Raw genomic sequence first — 15,204 nt, forward strand, 5'->3', positions numbered from 1 at the left:
GGGGAAGTAGACATAAGAGGCAGCAGGAGCTCCTGATGTGGGGAAGTGTGGAGAACACCTGATGCTTTTGCACGTAGATTATGTCTGAAATGGAAGAGGATAGAAGCGACATGCCCAATGAATTGGGAGGAATTAAAGTAATAAAATCAATTTCATAGAATCCATAATAAAGGAGCCCTGACATGTGCTCTGTGTATAAAAGCAGTAGGATGTGTGACTTTTAATGGTCTGTGTGAGGAAAACTGTGAAGGTTCCAGACCATGCTGCTTGTAGGATAGGAGCTGAAGGGAGCTTTTGGAACCAGCAAATCAGATTTACCAACTTTATTTTGTAAATGTTTTGTTGTTTAAGTTTGCTTGTGGTCATTTCTAGGAAAGCAACATGGGCATGAAATTTCCAGAAAGCCCATGTTACTTGGTGTATATATAGGAAAAATCCAAGGAGGAGTTTAAGTGCCTAACACTGTACTAAAAGGTTAACTTCTGCTGGGGCTTTCTTGTAGAGCCTTTTGTTCTGAACAGGACCTGGAGCACAGTGAGAACATAACTATAAAGGTGCTAATTGTTGGCAGCCTCCAGAGGGCATTCCAAAAGCTTCATAAATAGCAGGATGAGCAGTGTGAAATTAGAGATGGATAATTTAATCAGAGGTCTGATTCAGACAGCTCTTAAAGCTCCCTCCTCTTTCACCGCACAGGTTTCTCTTCTCTCCTTGGTGACATGCAACCCTCCAACCACAACTACTACATGTACCAGCAGCAGCAGCAGCAGCAGGGTCCCTCAGCAGTGGGTGCTGCTCCCCCACTCCACACTCCAACCCCAGACGGTTGCCCGTCCCAAGGGGGAAAGCAGCAGGGTGGTGAAAGTTATGTCCCTCCACCAGTGATGTCCATGCACCCTCCTCCAATGCAGCATGGAGGCTACCACCAGCATCAACAACATCACCCACACTCCCACCCACAGCAGCAGCCGCATCAGCACCAGCAGCAGCAGCAGTCACAGGCTTCAATCAACAATGCTGGCTTTGGTAAGTCAGGGTTGATGGAAAGAACAGCTGGGGAAACTGGAGCAATGGGGAGCCCTCAGACAGAAATCCCACAAGGGAACTTTCCCTGAGTGGTACCTGCAGAGTGAGAAGAAAAAGGGTGAAAACGGTTATGATTGAAATCTGAAAGGGAAATTGCCTTCTTAATGAAGGAAAGAGGGATCCAGTCACGCTGGGTTTGGGATTCTGTTTAGGGATGCAGTATAAAGTCGGGCTAAATGAAAAGGGAAACATCACACCTGGTCTTCCAAGAGAAAATTTTTTTCTAGCTACTATAGCATTAGAATCCTTGGTGAAGAGTGAACAGTCATTTTTTATCAAGGGATAGAGGGGAAGGGTATTCTGCACTGGAATAATTTCTTACCCGTTTAATTCCAGCATTTCCTGATTGGTGCTCCAACATTGATTCCCTGAAGGAAAGCTTCAAGATGGTAAACCGGCTGAACTGGTCTAGCATTGAGCACTCCCAATTCTCAGGTCAGTGTTGGTCTAGTGACACAGTCTAGTCACTTAGTGACTAGGGACTGTAATCTATAAAATTTAGGAGTGCTGTGTACAGATTGGTGTTTTGTTTTTTTTTTTAACCCAGTTTAGATTTGTCAAGTTTGTTGGTTTCTCAGTGACTCAACTCTTCTATTTGAAAAATGAGTTGTCCTATATCATGGGTTCTATTAAGACCCTAAAGCACTTGAATGCTGTAGAAATTTTGGGCAGGAGGTATTAATTTATAGATGTCAGAAACCTAACCAAGATTTTTTCCCTTCTGCTCCTCCCTCCCTCCCTTACCTGAGTCAGTGAGACAATACCTTTAAAATGGAGCTCTCTAAGTGTCCAGTGACCGATTAAAAGTGATGAAGTTGGGTCTGTGGGGGGAAGGTGAGATTTAGAGCTGGAAAACAAAAACTCTTTACAGGGAAGACTGCGGTGTTAGTGCTGTCTTTGATGCCGTTCTTGTACTCTGCAGAGCTGATGGAGAGTCTGCGCCAGGCTGAGCGGAAGAACTGGACGCTGGATCAACACCATATTGCCAACCTCTGCGACTCCCTTAATCACTTCCTTACCCAGACTGGTCAGCTCCCTCATCTGGTCGGCCCGCAGCAGCCCCCTCGAATCTCTGATTCTTGTGCCCTGAACAGTGGCAAACAGGAGCAATCCATGAACCAAGGTAACTGGGAGGGAAACTGAAATGCCATGTTAATGAAGGTGCAGTTCTCTGTATATCCTAAATTACTTACCGCCTTGCTAGTCAGTGTAGCACCAAGCAGTTCAATGCTGGGCTGTCAGGAGCTGTCCACACCATCTCAGTCTCCTCTGACTTTAAAGAATTAGGATGTCCAATGTTTATGGCCTAGACACACCATTATTATGTGATGCATACTGCTGACAGACTACCTGTCCAGACAGAAATACATTTAGAAGGTTAACCTGGAAAAAGAGAAGGAGAGGTTCTTGTTTGTTTTATTTGTTTTGGTTTGGTAATGGTAAGATTGAGAGTTTGTTGTTCTGGATGACAGGAGCTGTAAAACAGAAAGTTTTTGCTCCCACTTTGGAGAAGGAATGACCTGACAAAAAGTAAGAGGGTGCTCTCTGGGCTGAGTGCGGAGGGTAACATGGTCTTGGTACAACTGTGATGGTGTGTGTTGCCTAGTACTGAACTAAATGAGTTCAAATTTAAAAAAAAAATAATAATAATAATAATATTGAGTCATCTTCTGACGTTTTTTGATGGGAAACAAAATCTTTACTAATAAGATAAACTCCTGCAGGTGCCAAGAAACGAGATCCTTGACCAAGCTATAGCTTGTGGTTAGGACCCAGCGACTGAACAACTTCTCAGTATCCCATAGGTTTGAATGGGTTGCTTTATGGCTGAGCTGCAACCCAGTCAGGACCAAGACAGCTGACCAGAACATTAATAGTTTGCTTTACTTCATTCCACAGTGAACTCCTATGGTCAGCCCCAGCCTCCCCATCTCTTCTCCGGGCCATCTCCTATGTACCAGATTTCCACCCAGGACTCTCCAGGATATAATCGACCAGGTAAGAGGCAATGTTAAGGCATATTTATACATGGAAAAAACAGAGAAATCACAGAACAGCTTGGGTTGGAAAGGACCTCAAAGAACATTCAGTTCCAACCTCCCTTACATGGGCAGGGATGCCACCCGCTAGATCAGGTTGCCCAGGGCCTCATCCAGCCTGGCCTTGAACACCTCCAGGGATGGGGCATCCACAGCTTCTCTGGGCAACCTGCTCCAGTGCCTCACCACCCTCTGAGTGAAGAATTTCCTGTTAACCTCTCATGTAAATCTCCCCTATTTTAGTTTAAAATCATTCCCCCTTGTCCTGTCATTATCTGATTGAGCAAGGAGTCGCTCTCCATCTTTTTTATGAAAGATGGAGTCACCCCAGAACCTTCTCTTCTCCAGGCAGAACACCCCCAGCTCTCTCAGCCTTTCTTCATAGGAGAGGTACTCCAGCTCCTTGATCATCTTTGTAGCCGTCCTCTGGACCTGCTCTAACAGATCCACGTCTTTCTTGTGCTGGGGGCCCCAAACTGGACTCAGTACTTCAAGTGTGACCTCAGAAGGGCAGAGCAGAGGGGGACTATCACCTCCCTCAACCTGTTGGCAACTCCTTTGTTGATGCAGCGCAGGATGCAGTTGGCCTTCTGGGCTACAAGTGTGCACTGCTGGCTCATGTCAAGCCTTTCATCCACCAGAACTCCCAAATCCTTCTCTGCAGGGCTGCTCTCAACGAGTTCTTCTTCCAGACTGTGCTCATGTCTGGAATTGCCCTGACCCAGTTTTGCAGCACCTTGCACTTGGACTTGTTGAACCTCATTAGGTTCACATGGACCCACTTCTTAAGCTTGTCCAGGCCCCTTTGGAAGGCATCCCTTCCCTCTGTTGTACTGACTGCACCAGTCAGTTTGGTGTCATCTCTGAACTTGCTGAGGGTGCACTCAATCCCACTGTCTATGATGTTGATAAAGAAACTCAACAGTACCAGTCCCAGGACAGACCCCTGAGGGACACCACTCGTCACCAGCCTCTACCTGGACATAGAGCAATTGACCACCACTCTGGATTGCAGCCTGCAAGCCAGCTTCTTATCCACTGAATGGCCCACCCGTCAAATCCATACCTCTCCAATTTGGTGATCAGGATGTCATGCAAGACCACGTCAAAGGCCTTGCAGAAATCCAGGTAGATGACATTTGTCAGTGTTCCTTTGTCAACTAATGCAGTAACTCCATCGTAAAAGGCCACCGGATTGGACAGGTACAATTTACCCTTGGTGGAGCCATGTGGGCTGTCTTGGATCACCTCTTTGTTTTGCATGTGCCTTGACATTGCTTCCAGGAGGAGCTTTACCATGATCTTGTCAGGCACAGAGGTGAGGCTGACTATTCTGTAGTTCCGTAGGTCCTCCTTTCTATCCTTTTTAAAAATGGTAGTGATGTTTCCCTTTTTCCAGTCAACAGGGACCTCTCACCTGACTGCCAGGACTTTTCAAATATGATGGAGAGAGGCTTGACAACTACATCAGCCAGTTCCCTCAGGACCCTGGAATGCATGACATCAGGCCCCATAGACTTGTACTTGTTTAGTTTCATCAGGTGGTCTCGAACCTGCTCTTCACTTACAGTGGGTGGGACTTTGCTCCACCAGCTTCCATCTATGGGTTCAGGGAAACAAAAGTACTCTTCCCAGGCCACATGTCCCTGCCTCATGGCACTGCCTGTGCATTTCTTCCTTGAACCTGTTTAACCAGCAGGTCCTTATGCAACCATCCTGGTTTTCTGCCCTCCCTGCTCACTTTCTTAGACAGAGGGATGGAAAGTTCCTGTGCTCTTAAGAAAAACATCCTTAGAAAATTATAAATTCTCTTCAGCTCCTTTGTCCCTAAGGATGGCGTTCCGGGGATCTCATCCACTAGGTCTAAATAGATGGAAGTTTGCTCTTTGCAAGTTCAGGGTCCTGACTTTGCTCTTTGCCAGGCCCATGTTCCCTGAGATCACAAACTCAACCAAGGTGTGGTCACAGCAGCCCAGACCGCCCCCAGTCTTAATTTCTTTAATGAATTATTCTGCACTGGTAAGCATCAAGTCCAGTAACTCTTCTTCTCTGGTTGGTTTGTCTAATACCTGGACCAGGAAGTTGTCCTTAATGCATTCTAGGAGTCTCCTGGACTGCTTACAGCCTGCTGTGTAGCTCTTCCAGCAGACATCTGTGTGGTTGAAGTCCCTCACCAGGATGAGAGCGTGCAAGCACGATGCTTCTTGTAGCTGAAGCAAGAAGGCCTCATCAGCAGGCTTCCCTTGATCAGGCAGCATGTAGTAGGCCCCAACACAAGGTTCTGGTCCTTAACTCTCTCCCACAAGCTGTCAACCTGTCCATGGCTGTTCCTCAGAGGTTTCTCTTCACAATCAATCCATTCCCTAACATAGAGGGCAACACACCTGCCCTTCCTTCCCTGCCTGTCTCTTCTGAAAAGCTCATAGCACTCTATTCCAGCGTTCCAGTTATGTGATTTGTCCCACCATGATTCCACGATAGCAATCAGGTCATATTTTTCTAATTGCATCATTGTTTCCAGCTCCTCCTTGTTTCCCACGCTGTGTGCATTGATGTAGAAGCACTTCAGCTGGGCTATTGATCTCATTGCATTTTCAGAGGAATCCTTCCTAACTGCTTGGGGGCAGTTCTCCAGTATTTCCCTGTTGTTTCCTAAGGAGACAGTGTTCCCACGTTCACTTCCATCACTCAGAAGTATTTCCCTTTCCCCCACCACATCTAGTTTAAAGCCCTGCTAAGAAGGCCAGCCAGCTTGCTGCCCAGAACACTGTTGTTGCCCCACCTGGCCGGGTGTGCCTCATGCAGTGTCAGCGTGCCTGGTTTCTCAAAAGTACCTCTGAGCTTGTAGGACCTTGAGCTTGGCACCAGCCTTGCAGCCAATTGCTCACTTGGTCCATTCATCTCCTCCTTCTTGGGTTCCAGCCTCCAACTGGGCAGATAGAGGAGAATGCTACTTGCACTTCTGATCACTTCAACGTCTTTCTGAGGGACGTAAAGTCCCTTTTTATATTTCAGAGTCTCATTTGATCCTACGTGAAAGAGTAGGAATGGGTGGTAGTCTTCAGGCCCCACCAAGCTTGGTAGCCTCTTCATAATATCACAAATGCAAGAACCGTTTCCCAAGCCCTCTATGCATTTCTCCCAAAACAAAGTGCTTCTCTGGTGAAGCACTGAGGGTAGAGAGAGATTGGACTGCAAGAGACCCTCCGTTAGTGCTCTATCAGGGTTTAGAATTTCAAGGAAAAAAAAAAATCAATATTTTATTTCACCTCACATAAATCATCTTACAGTCCAGTCTCACCTTCAGTTAATTGCTCAAAGGAAAATTACATGAGAAGTTTTTGTTGCCAGAGTCCTTTGTATTCTATCAGCAATCAGCTGTGAGGACAGTTAAGGAAGCTGAAACTGAACCTCTATAGAAGCTGCTGTGGAGAATGTCACAGCACACCACCTACAGACATTAGTAGGTACTGTCTGACGGTAAGAAGTTCATGCCAGTAGTGTTCTTGCTTGTTAAAACTGTTGGAAGGAAGTCCACGATGCTTCTATGAAAGTAAAACATTTTTTTCATCTAACTGTTCTTTCTCTCTCTCTCTCTTTTTTTTTTTTTTTTTTTTTTTTTTTTTTTTGTCTCAGCTCACCATCTGGTCCCTCGGCCTCCAGGGCCTCCTCCAGGTGCCAATGAGGAAATCCCCGATGATTTCGACTGGGACTTGATCACTTAGCGAGTTACAGACTGAAGAGCCCGTCCTTTGTGAAGGACGCGGGAGGCGAGGGGGACACGGGGTGAATGGTGCTGCACCACCTTCCCCAGCCTCCCCACCTTGCCTGTATATAGATATATATTCTCTATCTCCGCCAGAGAAGCCACCGCAAGATGCTGCCGAAGATAATCCTTCCTTGCGTCCTGTTTTATCTTCTTTTTCTTCTTTTGTTTATTATTATTATTATTATTATTGTTATTATCAATAATTGAGCACAGCCCTTCCCCTCCTCTGGTGGCCTCGGACGCATCAGATTGACTCTTTCATGTTGCGTGGTGCCCTGTGGAGGGCAGAAAGATGGTTCCTTGGTGCCACGAAAAGACCTCGCAAGGTTGAATCCTCGAGTGCATCTTTCTCTGCCTCCATCATTTTGCGTTTAACAATCCCTCTTTCCCTTCAAGGTGGCCAGTGAATCTGTCATATTGGCTACCGGAGTGAGAGAGTCTAGTGGACCCTCGGAGCCTGTAGTTCTGTTGTTTCTTAAATGTTGTAAAGGTTGGGGGCTAAAGGGACACTGGAGGGGTGATCTTAGCTCTGTGAACTTTCTCGCACCCGCAGGAAAAGCAAGAGAAGCAGGAGATAGCCCAAGTACAAAGACCTCTGAAGTAGGGAGAACAGAGCTGAGCTGTGAGGGAAGACCTGAGTTTGGAGAAATGAGGATGTAGCAGATGTAGGTTTCAGAATGCAGTGCCATCTGTGAGGACCAAGAGCGATTTTGGGGGAATCCTGACCTGTTTTCTACACTGCCTTTTGCAGCCTCCAGGGAGGTGAAGTCTGCATACCCATCAGGTAAAAGGAGCAGTCGGGGGTGTCGCGATGCAGCAAAGTCTGTTCCCCAAAGCTTTTAATTTCACCCCCCACAACCACCCCTTCAAGCCTTTCTTCCAAATACGCAGTGAGACTCTCACTTGCATATACAAATCCAAAAATTTTCTCGCTATCAGTATTTTTTTCAGTTTGTTCAGTTGTTATTTGGCCCTCTCCCCCTTGCACTTTTTTGGAGACTGTCCTTGCCTGTGGCTTGAAAATGATAATGATGGGTGTCTTGCTGCATAGGTGTAATTCTTAGTCAGTGGTTCCACTTTGTGAACAGGCAAATGGTGGGAAGAGGAAGCTGCTGCTCAGAACAGAGGTGAATTAGGCGACTTCTGGTCAAGGGGCTCGAACCCTCTGGTCGAGTAAGTGGGAGGCCCTTACAAGTGATTTTTGTAAGAGATGCATTAGAAGAGAGGACGAAGTGGGGCAGATTTTTAAACTGAACAGCCAGAGTATAGTATAGTGTAAAATGAGGAGGGTGGGTCAAACCCTTGCAGTTCAGCTGGGGAGATAGATGACAGAGTAGAGCACAAATCCCAGTTGATGGGCTCTGTTGGCACTAGCAAATCAGGAAGGCAGAAAAGGTGCAGGAGCAGGAGTGAGTGTTGAGATGTCTCCTCTCCTAAACTGTGTCCTTTGTTCCCCTTTTTTTCTGGTATGGCTCTGTTCTGTCAAACCTTTTGTTTCCTTTACATGTTTTATAAAGCCTCCCCCCAGACTTTATTCCCTGTTTACCAGTGAAGGGAACAAGACACACAAAATACCATGGCGGCTTGACGTACCTGGGGCAGAGGAGGTCATAACCTCTACTCTGACTGAAGGAAGGTGGGGAACTGACATTGCTTTTTAAATTTGCTGTAGGGATGAACCAATTGGATCTTTGTCAGGGAAGTGGACAGAGTCTCATTGTATTGGGGAGGGGGGGATGGGACTTTTTTCTTTTTTTTTTTTTCTTTTTTTAAGTGTGTGTGTGGGGGGAGTTCATCATTGAGTGTTTCCAAGAGAAATGAGGAATTCCAGAACCAACTTCAGCATGGAGTCAGCTGTTATCTCTGCTGCCTCGGGATGGGAATGGCACGACTTGGAAGCATGTGTGATTGGTTTTCTGTGGAACGTGGCACCAGAGACAGCCCCTTGTTGGTGCCAGTTAGTGCTTTGCAGAGGATGTTACTGAGAGCCGGCCCTGTGGATACCTGAAACCACCAGAAGAAAAAAAAAAACAAAAACAAAAACAAGAAAGATGGCTCCTTCTGCATATCCAAGTGCTCCTCATTTGCATATTTGCCTCATTTGCATATTCAATCGCTCTTCATTTGCATATGTAAATATGTGCCGGTCAGTGTGCAAATTAGCCTCATTCCTCTGTCCCTGAAATAAATGTGCGTTGTTGGAGTGTGGAGTGTGGGAAGGCATCGGGTCGGCTACACGCAGCTCGGCGCTGCAGGCTGGCCCATGGTGTTTTTGCTCGATGGTCAGGGAGAGAGGGGTGTGGTCTCACAAGTTTATTTTTGTGCATGCTTTCTTAATAAAAAGAAAAAGTGAATGTTTATGGTTTAACTGTTTTGGTGCTGGTATTGAGTTTCTTGTGGCGGTGCCTGACAAGTGGGCTTGGAAAATTACCAGTTACCTTGTTACCAGTTACCTTGGAAATAGCCATGTCCACACCCAAATTCTGACTTAACAGCTTGCACCTGCACGTACACTGACAACCTAAGAAGCTTAGGTTGCAAGAGAAAGACTAGGAAGTCCCTGTAGCTGTCTGTCTTCCCAAAACTGAGATCAGTGAGTCTTTCAACTCACACGTTTTCCAGAAAGGCAGTGAAAACTGTACCATGGCTTAGTTGTTTGTCATGGCACTTGTTGACCTTACTCCTTAAACCAAAGCTTAATAAGGAACAGGGAACATTCAAGCCTGGGGAACACCCCTAAAAAGCCTGATAGGAAGCAATTTTTATCCTCCTGTACAATAAAGACACAAGCACATCTCTCTGCTAGAGAGCAGGACATGACCGAGCTGAAAGAGGCTAGTTCTCCACCTTCCTGGGAGTCAGACTAGAGGTTATCACTTCTCAATTACAAAGTTTTCCCAACTGCGTGATTGTCCAGCAGCCATCCAATCTGGTTCATCAGTGAAGGCAGCTGCTCAAATTCTGCTTGTGGTATCTTAAAATGCAACGTGGACATTTGGGTTGTTTCAGGCCACCTCCAAAAAGGAAAGTTGGGGACTGTCGGTGGAGTGACTGCTGGGGAGACAGTGAGTGAGTGCATGCTAATGAACATAGTTATATGTTGTGAACTGGGCCAGTTACTAATGTACAGTGATGTATTTGTTGGGATAAAGAGATATCTTGGTCATCTACCAGGGCATGGAAGTCTGTTAAATGCAGCTCACTGGGGCAAGTTCCGATGTACTGCTGTAAGAAAATTTAGTGCTTCCCTCTAGGTTTATCTAAAGAAAAAAGCCTCCCAGGCCCCAGTATAGTCAAATGAGAGGAAAGGTGAGATGGTGGATTCCAAGGAAAGACACCAGCGTTGATTTCATCTGCATTTTATCAGAGACAGGAGATGCACAACATCTATAATAGACACATGCAAATAACTGATGAGTTCCGTATCTAGCAATTCAGATGTTAAACTACGTGATCCCACCACAGATTGTTCACCAAGTCTGCTTTCAACTTTAAAATACTCTGGGTCTCCTCTTTCACCAGTCATCTGTCAGAGATTATTACTCTTGGTATTTCCAGCTTCCAATCTCTTTATAGCAGGATGTAAAGGGCATTTGCTGATGTGATCTGAACCATCTCAGTGCCCTGTGTGCAGGTATATTGATTGATCAGATGTGTTGGAGCAAAAAAAAAGCAGAGAATTGATTTACAGAGCTCTTTCTTTCTGCATTGGTGAAGTCCTGTGTTAGACCGTGCTGCTAACATCCTTGTCTGCTGACGTCTTGCTTTTGGCAAAGGAGATAGGGGTTGAATGTGTCGGTTCATCAGTAAAGGCTCCTTCCAGCACTCCTTGCACTGTTTGCCGTGCCTTTGCCCTGAAGTCCCGACCCACAAAAACATAGAGCAGAGGGTTTATGCAGCTGTTGGCATACGCAAGTGCTGTAGAGATGTGATCCCAGAGGATCAGTAACCTCGGTTCTGTTTCAGGAGTAGCTACGAGGAACAGAATCCCAACTACGTGGTACGGAACCCAACAGATGAAGAATGCCGCTACCACAAGCGTGATGGTTCGCAGCATCTTGCCGTGTGGCTTATGAAACTGTCTCGCATGCATTCTGAAAGCAATAAGGGCGTAGCAAACTGTCATCACGACAAAGGGGAGCACGAAGCCGAAGATAGCCCTAGTTACTATCATTAAGGCGAAAGGTACAGGATAATCACCCGCATCAAAATTTCCCAGTGAGTCGTTACCGCTGTAGTCACTGTCAAAACCAAGCAAAACATCAGGATAGTCGAGTAGATTCCAATGGAGGTCAGCATCGGGTGGTACAGACAAGTTAGTGTGAGGTAGATCGCTACCAGATCCCAATAGCCTGATGTCAGGATAGGCAGTGGAAGTTAATAGGGAGTGCACACCTACAGGGGCATAAAAAAGGTGAGCTGCCGTGGTTGTGTCTTTGTTGGTGGTTATACTCTTTGCCTGGAAACCTGGATAATTGTCAGCAGGCTGATGAGTGAAGACGGTGCTAGCATACATGACAGTCGGTACTAAAGGTGAGTTTTCTTCCAATAACTTAGTTATAAGATCACTGTCATCCATATAATCTAGCATTTCATTGTCTCCAAAATTGTACCCACACTCAGTTTTGCCATCTTTGTTGACAATCTCGCGGTAGTGGAAGACAGGGCAGCAGAAAATGAGGGCCAGGATCCATATGCCACTGCATGCAAGTGATACAAATTTCACTGTTCGATGATTTTGACACCAGACAGGTTTCATCACAAGGAGGCACCGGTCAATGCTGATTGCCGTGAGTAGAAAAACACTAGCAAACATGGTGAAGATTATGATTGATGGAATGATTTTGCAGAGGAACCAACCGTATCGCCAGTGTTCATGGAGGAATAAGTGAACAATGTAGAATGGCAAAGATAAGCAGCACACAAAGTCAGCCACAGCAAGGTTTAGGAACCAGACAATGTTCACAGACCTTTTCATTTTCAGACCAGCTACCCAGATAACCAACCCATTGCCTGGGATACCTATGATGAAAACGAGGATGAAGATAGCAAGGGAGCCAATGGTTTCTGGTGCATAATGTACAGCAGCCTGTTCATGTGAACTGCTATTAATCAGGAGTGGAGGCATTCTGTAGTTATAAAACAGAAAGCAAATTAGTAGGCAATTCATACTCCCCCTTTTTTTTTTTTAATCTGTACTGAAGTATCTCTGAGGAAACAGTACCAAGCTGGCTGGATACAAAGGCATCAGTCTGTACTAGTTTGTGCTAAAGACTTGCTTCTACTAATCTGACCATTCTACAGCTTCATCATTCTCATGGTAGCTAGGCTATGTAGGTTGCACTATTCAAACAGGGATTTTGTATATGTACTTAGGTTCTACTTCTGTCACCCTTCTTGATTTCAGTCCACGTCTTTTTACTCTCCATTCTAAAATGGAGCTCTCACTTTACTTACATGCCCACACAATCACCAGGTGTCTTTCCTGACTGACTTCCAGCTTTGCACAGTTTTCTTCTTCAGAAAGTCATGTAAGTTCCTTTTTAAGTTCCAGAAAGAACTTTAGTTCCTTTTCTCCTTTTCTTTTTAAAATGAACAGTTTCTTTTCCTGGCATAACCAGTGAAATATGTTTAGGTTGAGAAAGCAACGTTTGTTCTAATGAAAGACCCCTGTTCTACTTTCCTGACATCATAAATAGAACAGACAGGACAGCAACAGTGCTTGCTAAAGGATATTTTTTAGGGAAGTCTCAGTAAAGCACTTCCTTCTTGCTTTTCTAGCCTATGTATCTGTGTTCTGAGCTCTTGGCCAGATCCTTGAAAAGGTAGTCTTGATGAGCAGAAAGACAAGAAATTAATGGTTTAAGAATGACAGAAATTTAGTTATAGAAAGACAAATTAAAATACAGAACAATAGTAATGTTCTCGAGCCCATTAGGCATAAGAAAAACTGTCTTACTGCATGACAATGAAACTGAGCCATAATACAATTCAGTGTGTTTTTAAAACTATGAAAAGTGGCATGGAAATACTAATTATTCAATCATTCTTGGACTTAGATACTAGTAAATTAAGAAGGAAAAGTGAAGAAATATAGAAAAGACAAGATAGGTCTGAGAGAGAAAGCCTGATACTTATCCTGTAGGCATTAACAGAACTGGTTATAAAATCCTTGTTAACTAAACCCTTGCCAAATCAATGAAGGCAGTGTTGTTGCTGTATGGTCCCTAAAAGCATTACAAGAAGGCAAGGAAACTGCAGAGGCACGAGCTGAATACAGCCTGTGGAAGCAACAGGGGAGGCATGAATAAGACAGCTAAGACCAGTTCTACTTAAACCTCCACGCGAGTACTTAGATGCCAGTCAGGGATTGTTGTGTGCAGGACTAAATCTACAATATTATTAAAAGATCTAAATAATCAAATTCTTTCTTGCATAACATGTAGTCTAAATGTGGAGTGATGCACAAGTGTTCAAACTTTCACCACAAAGAAAATGAGATATTTGCAACAGACATTGTAATTTATCTTTTTTTTAACAATTGCTCACAGGCTTAGGTCAGGGTGACCCATGAAGAAAGCTATGAAATAAGTTGCTAGAAGGCAACTGGAGTATTAACTTAAAATTCTAACAAGTTTGTTCAGTTTCCTGTGATGTTGTTGTTATATGCAGAAGCAACTTTACCAAGAACAAGTGGAGAAAAGTGCTGCAAGAGCTGAATCCGGCTGCCCCCCGTATAGATACAGAAGATGGTGTGAAGAAGGTAGGGAATCAAGGAATGCTGCAGGCAGTAATGCTGTCCACAGCATGTTTTCAGGAGTGTTAAGAGGGCTACCATGCGGTTATGAAGATGGAAACAGGAATTGGAGGGAGAACAGAGGCTTTTAGAAGTGAAGAGTAAAAAACTGCAAGCTGAAGAGGAAAGCATAATTCTGTACCTACCCCAGTGAAACAGCTATTTTGGTGTGTCAGGGAGAGAGAACCACCAGTCCTGTCTCTGAAGTGACTGAAAAGAAAAGAAACTCTCAAAATATTTTAGGAACTGCTTTTTTCCTCTGTGTACGTGTATATGCAAACTACCCTTTCCACCCTGAAGGAAATGCTTACGACTCATATTTGAAGTTTTAGAAGGCAATTGGCTGGTAAAATAGCAAAATAAAACAAACCAACCAACTAACCAACCAAACCAACAAAACCTTTCAGCACTGTCAAAATAAAAGTCAAAAGTCCCAAGTCAAAGAATAGCAGGAAGCTAGGGAGTGATAAGCACAGACACATTCTCTATTATATAGTTTCCATAAAACAACACAAGATCACAATAGCAAAACACATGTCTTGCCTATTGGCATAACACTGACTTTTTCTTCATGTAAATCATAAATAACAAAAACCACCTCCATGATATCATTAGGTGTCTTGAGCTATGGTTTTTATAGCCATTTCATCTTTTGTCAGATCAACACATTCATCTAGCTAATTCCATTTCTTATCATTCTGGATTCTTATCAATCCAGGTAAGCTTCTGTCCCAGCTTGAGACAGTTTAGTTCACCAAACACAGAACATTGTACTCAAAAAAACATAATTATTATTATTTTTTTTTTTTGCATCTGTGTGTGTGTGTTAAAGAAGGAACTTGACTGATGAAAAGCTGGAAGTGGTTAGCTGAAATGCTGATACCACAAAATGTGTCCACCCTACAAGATAAGGTAAAGCATTTCAAATGTGTAACAATAGGGTTCCTTTCCAACACACCTGATATGGGAAATCAAGAGACTGTTAGCAGAAATGGCAAAGCCCAGACATAAAAGATCAGACATAAAAGATTTGGTCTCAGTATTCTGGTTTTGAACTGGAAAGTGAACGAGGATTGTGGAGAGTTCTGCTCCTGCTACACAACATCTGTTCCGTGAAACACAAAAATACTGACTCAAACTCAAAAAAAAAAAAAAAAGAAAAAAAAGAAAAAAAAAAAAAGTGACCAGATGACCATAAACAGGAAGGCAGGCCAGAAATGGGCTGTTTCCCCAAAGATGGGTGAGCTGTCAGCAGCCCACAAAGACAATTGCTCTCTAGCTGTTTTTATTCTCAGCTGCCATCTTTCCTGAGAGACTCCTGAGAGCCTGAGAAAGCGATCTGAGAGTTGAATGAATTGACCTGTTGAAAGGAGTGTATTCCCATTGGCTTCTATGGGATGCAATGCCTTTTCTTTGCGCATGACTTGCTAGCTCCAGTTAAAATCTCTCTTGAAAGAAGGTCCTTTGCTACCAGTTGGTTCAGCTCTTATTCCTCCAGCTACAACCTCTCCCTT

At 44.4% G+C, this 15,204-nt stretch overlaps 2 protein-coding genes across 3 annotated transcripts in view; one reads left to right on the plus strand and one right to left on the minus strand.

Moving 5' to 3' along the window:
• The window catches only part of FOXJ2 (forkhead box J2), a 30,771-nt gene extending 21,509 nt beyond the window's left edge, over positions 1–9,262 (plus strand). For both annotated transcript variants that reach the window (XM_005012411.6, XM_005012412.6), the window contains exons 7-11: positions 697–1,026; positions 1,423–1,521; positions 2,009–2,209; positions 2,986–3,084; positions 6,762–9,262. In XM_005012411.6, the coding sequence (XP_005012468.2) occupies positions 697–1,026; positions 1,423–1,521; positions 2,009–2,209; positions 2,986–3,084; positions 6,762–6,850 (818 nt within the window). In that variant the 3' untranslated portion in view covers positions 6,851–9,262. The remainder of the gene's footprint in view (positions 1–696; positions 1,027–1,422; positions 1,522–2,008; positions 2,210–2,985; positions 3,085–6,761) is intronic.
• A 975-nt stretch (positions 9,263–10,237) lies between these two features.
• Positions 10,238–14,063, minus strand: C3AR1 (complement C3a receptor 1). Its single transcript, XM_027449859.3, has 2 exons — positions 13,837–14,063; positions 10,238–12,023 (listed from the first exon to the last, which is right to left on the minus strand). The coding sequence occupies exon 2, from the start codon at positions 12,020–12,022 to the stop codon at positions 10,619–10,621; it is 1,404 nt and encodes a 467-aa protein (XP_027305660.3). The 5' UTR covers position 12,023; positions 13,837–14,063; the 3' UTR covers positions 10,238–10,618.
• Between the last annotated feature and the right edge of the window lie 1,141 nt (positions 14,064–15,204).

This window comes from Anas platyrhynchos, chromosome 1, assembly GCF_047663525.1.
Source record: "Anas platyrhynchos isolate ZD024472 breed Pekin duck chromosome 1, IASCAAS_PekinDuck_T2T, whole genome shotgun sequence".
Taxonomy (NCBI): Eukaryota; Metazoa; Chordata; class Aves; order Anseriformes; family Anatidae; genus Anas; species Anas platyrhynchos.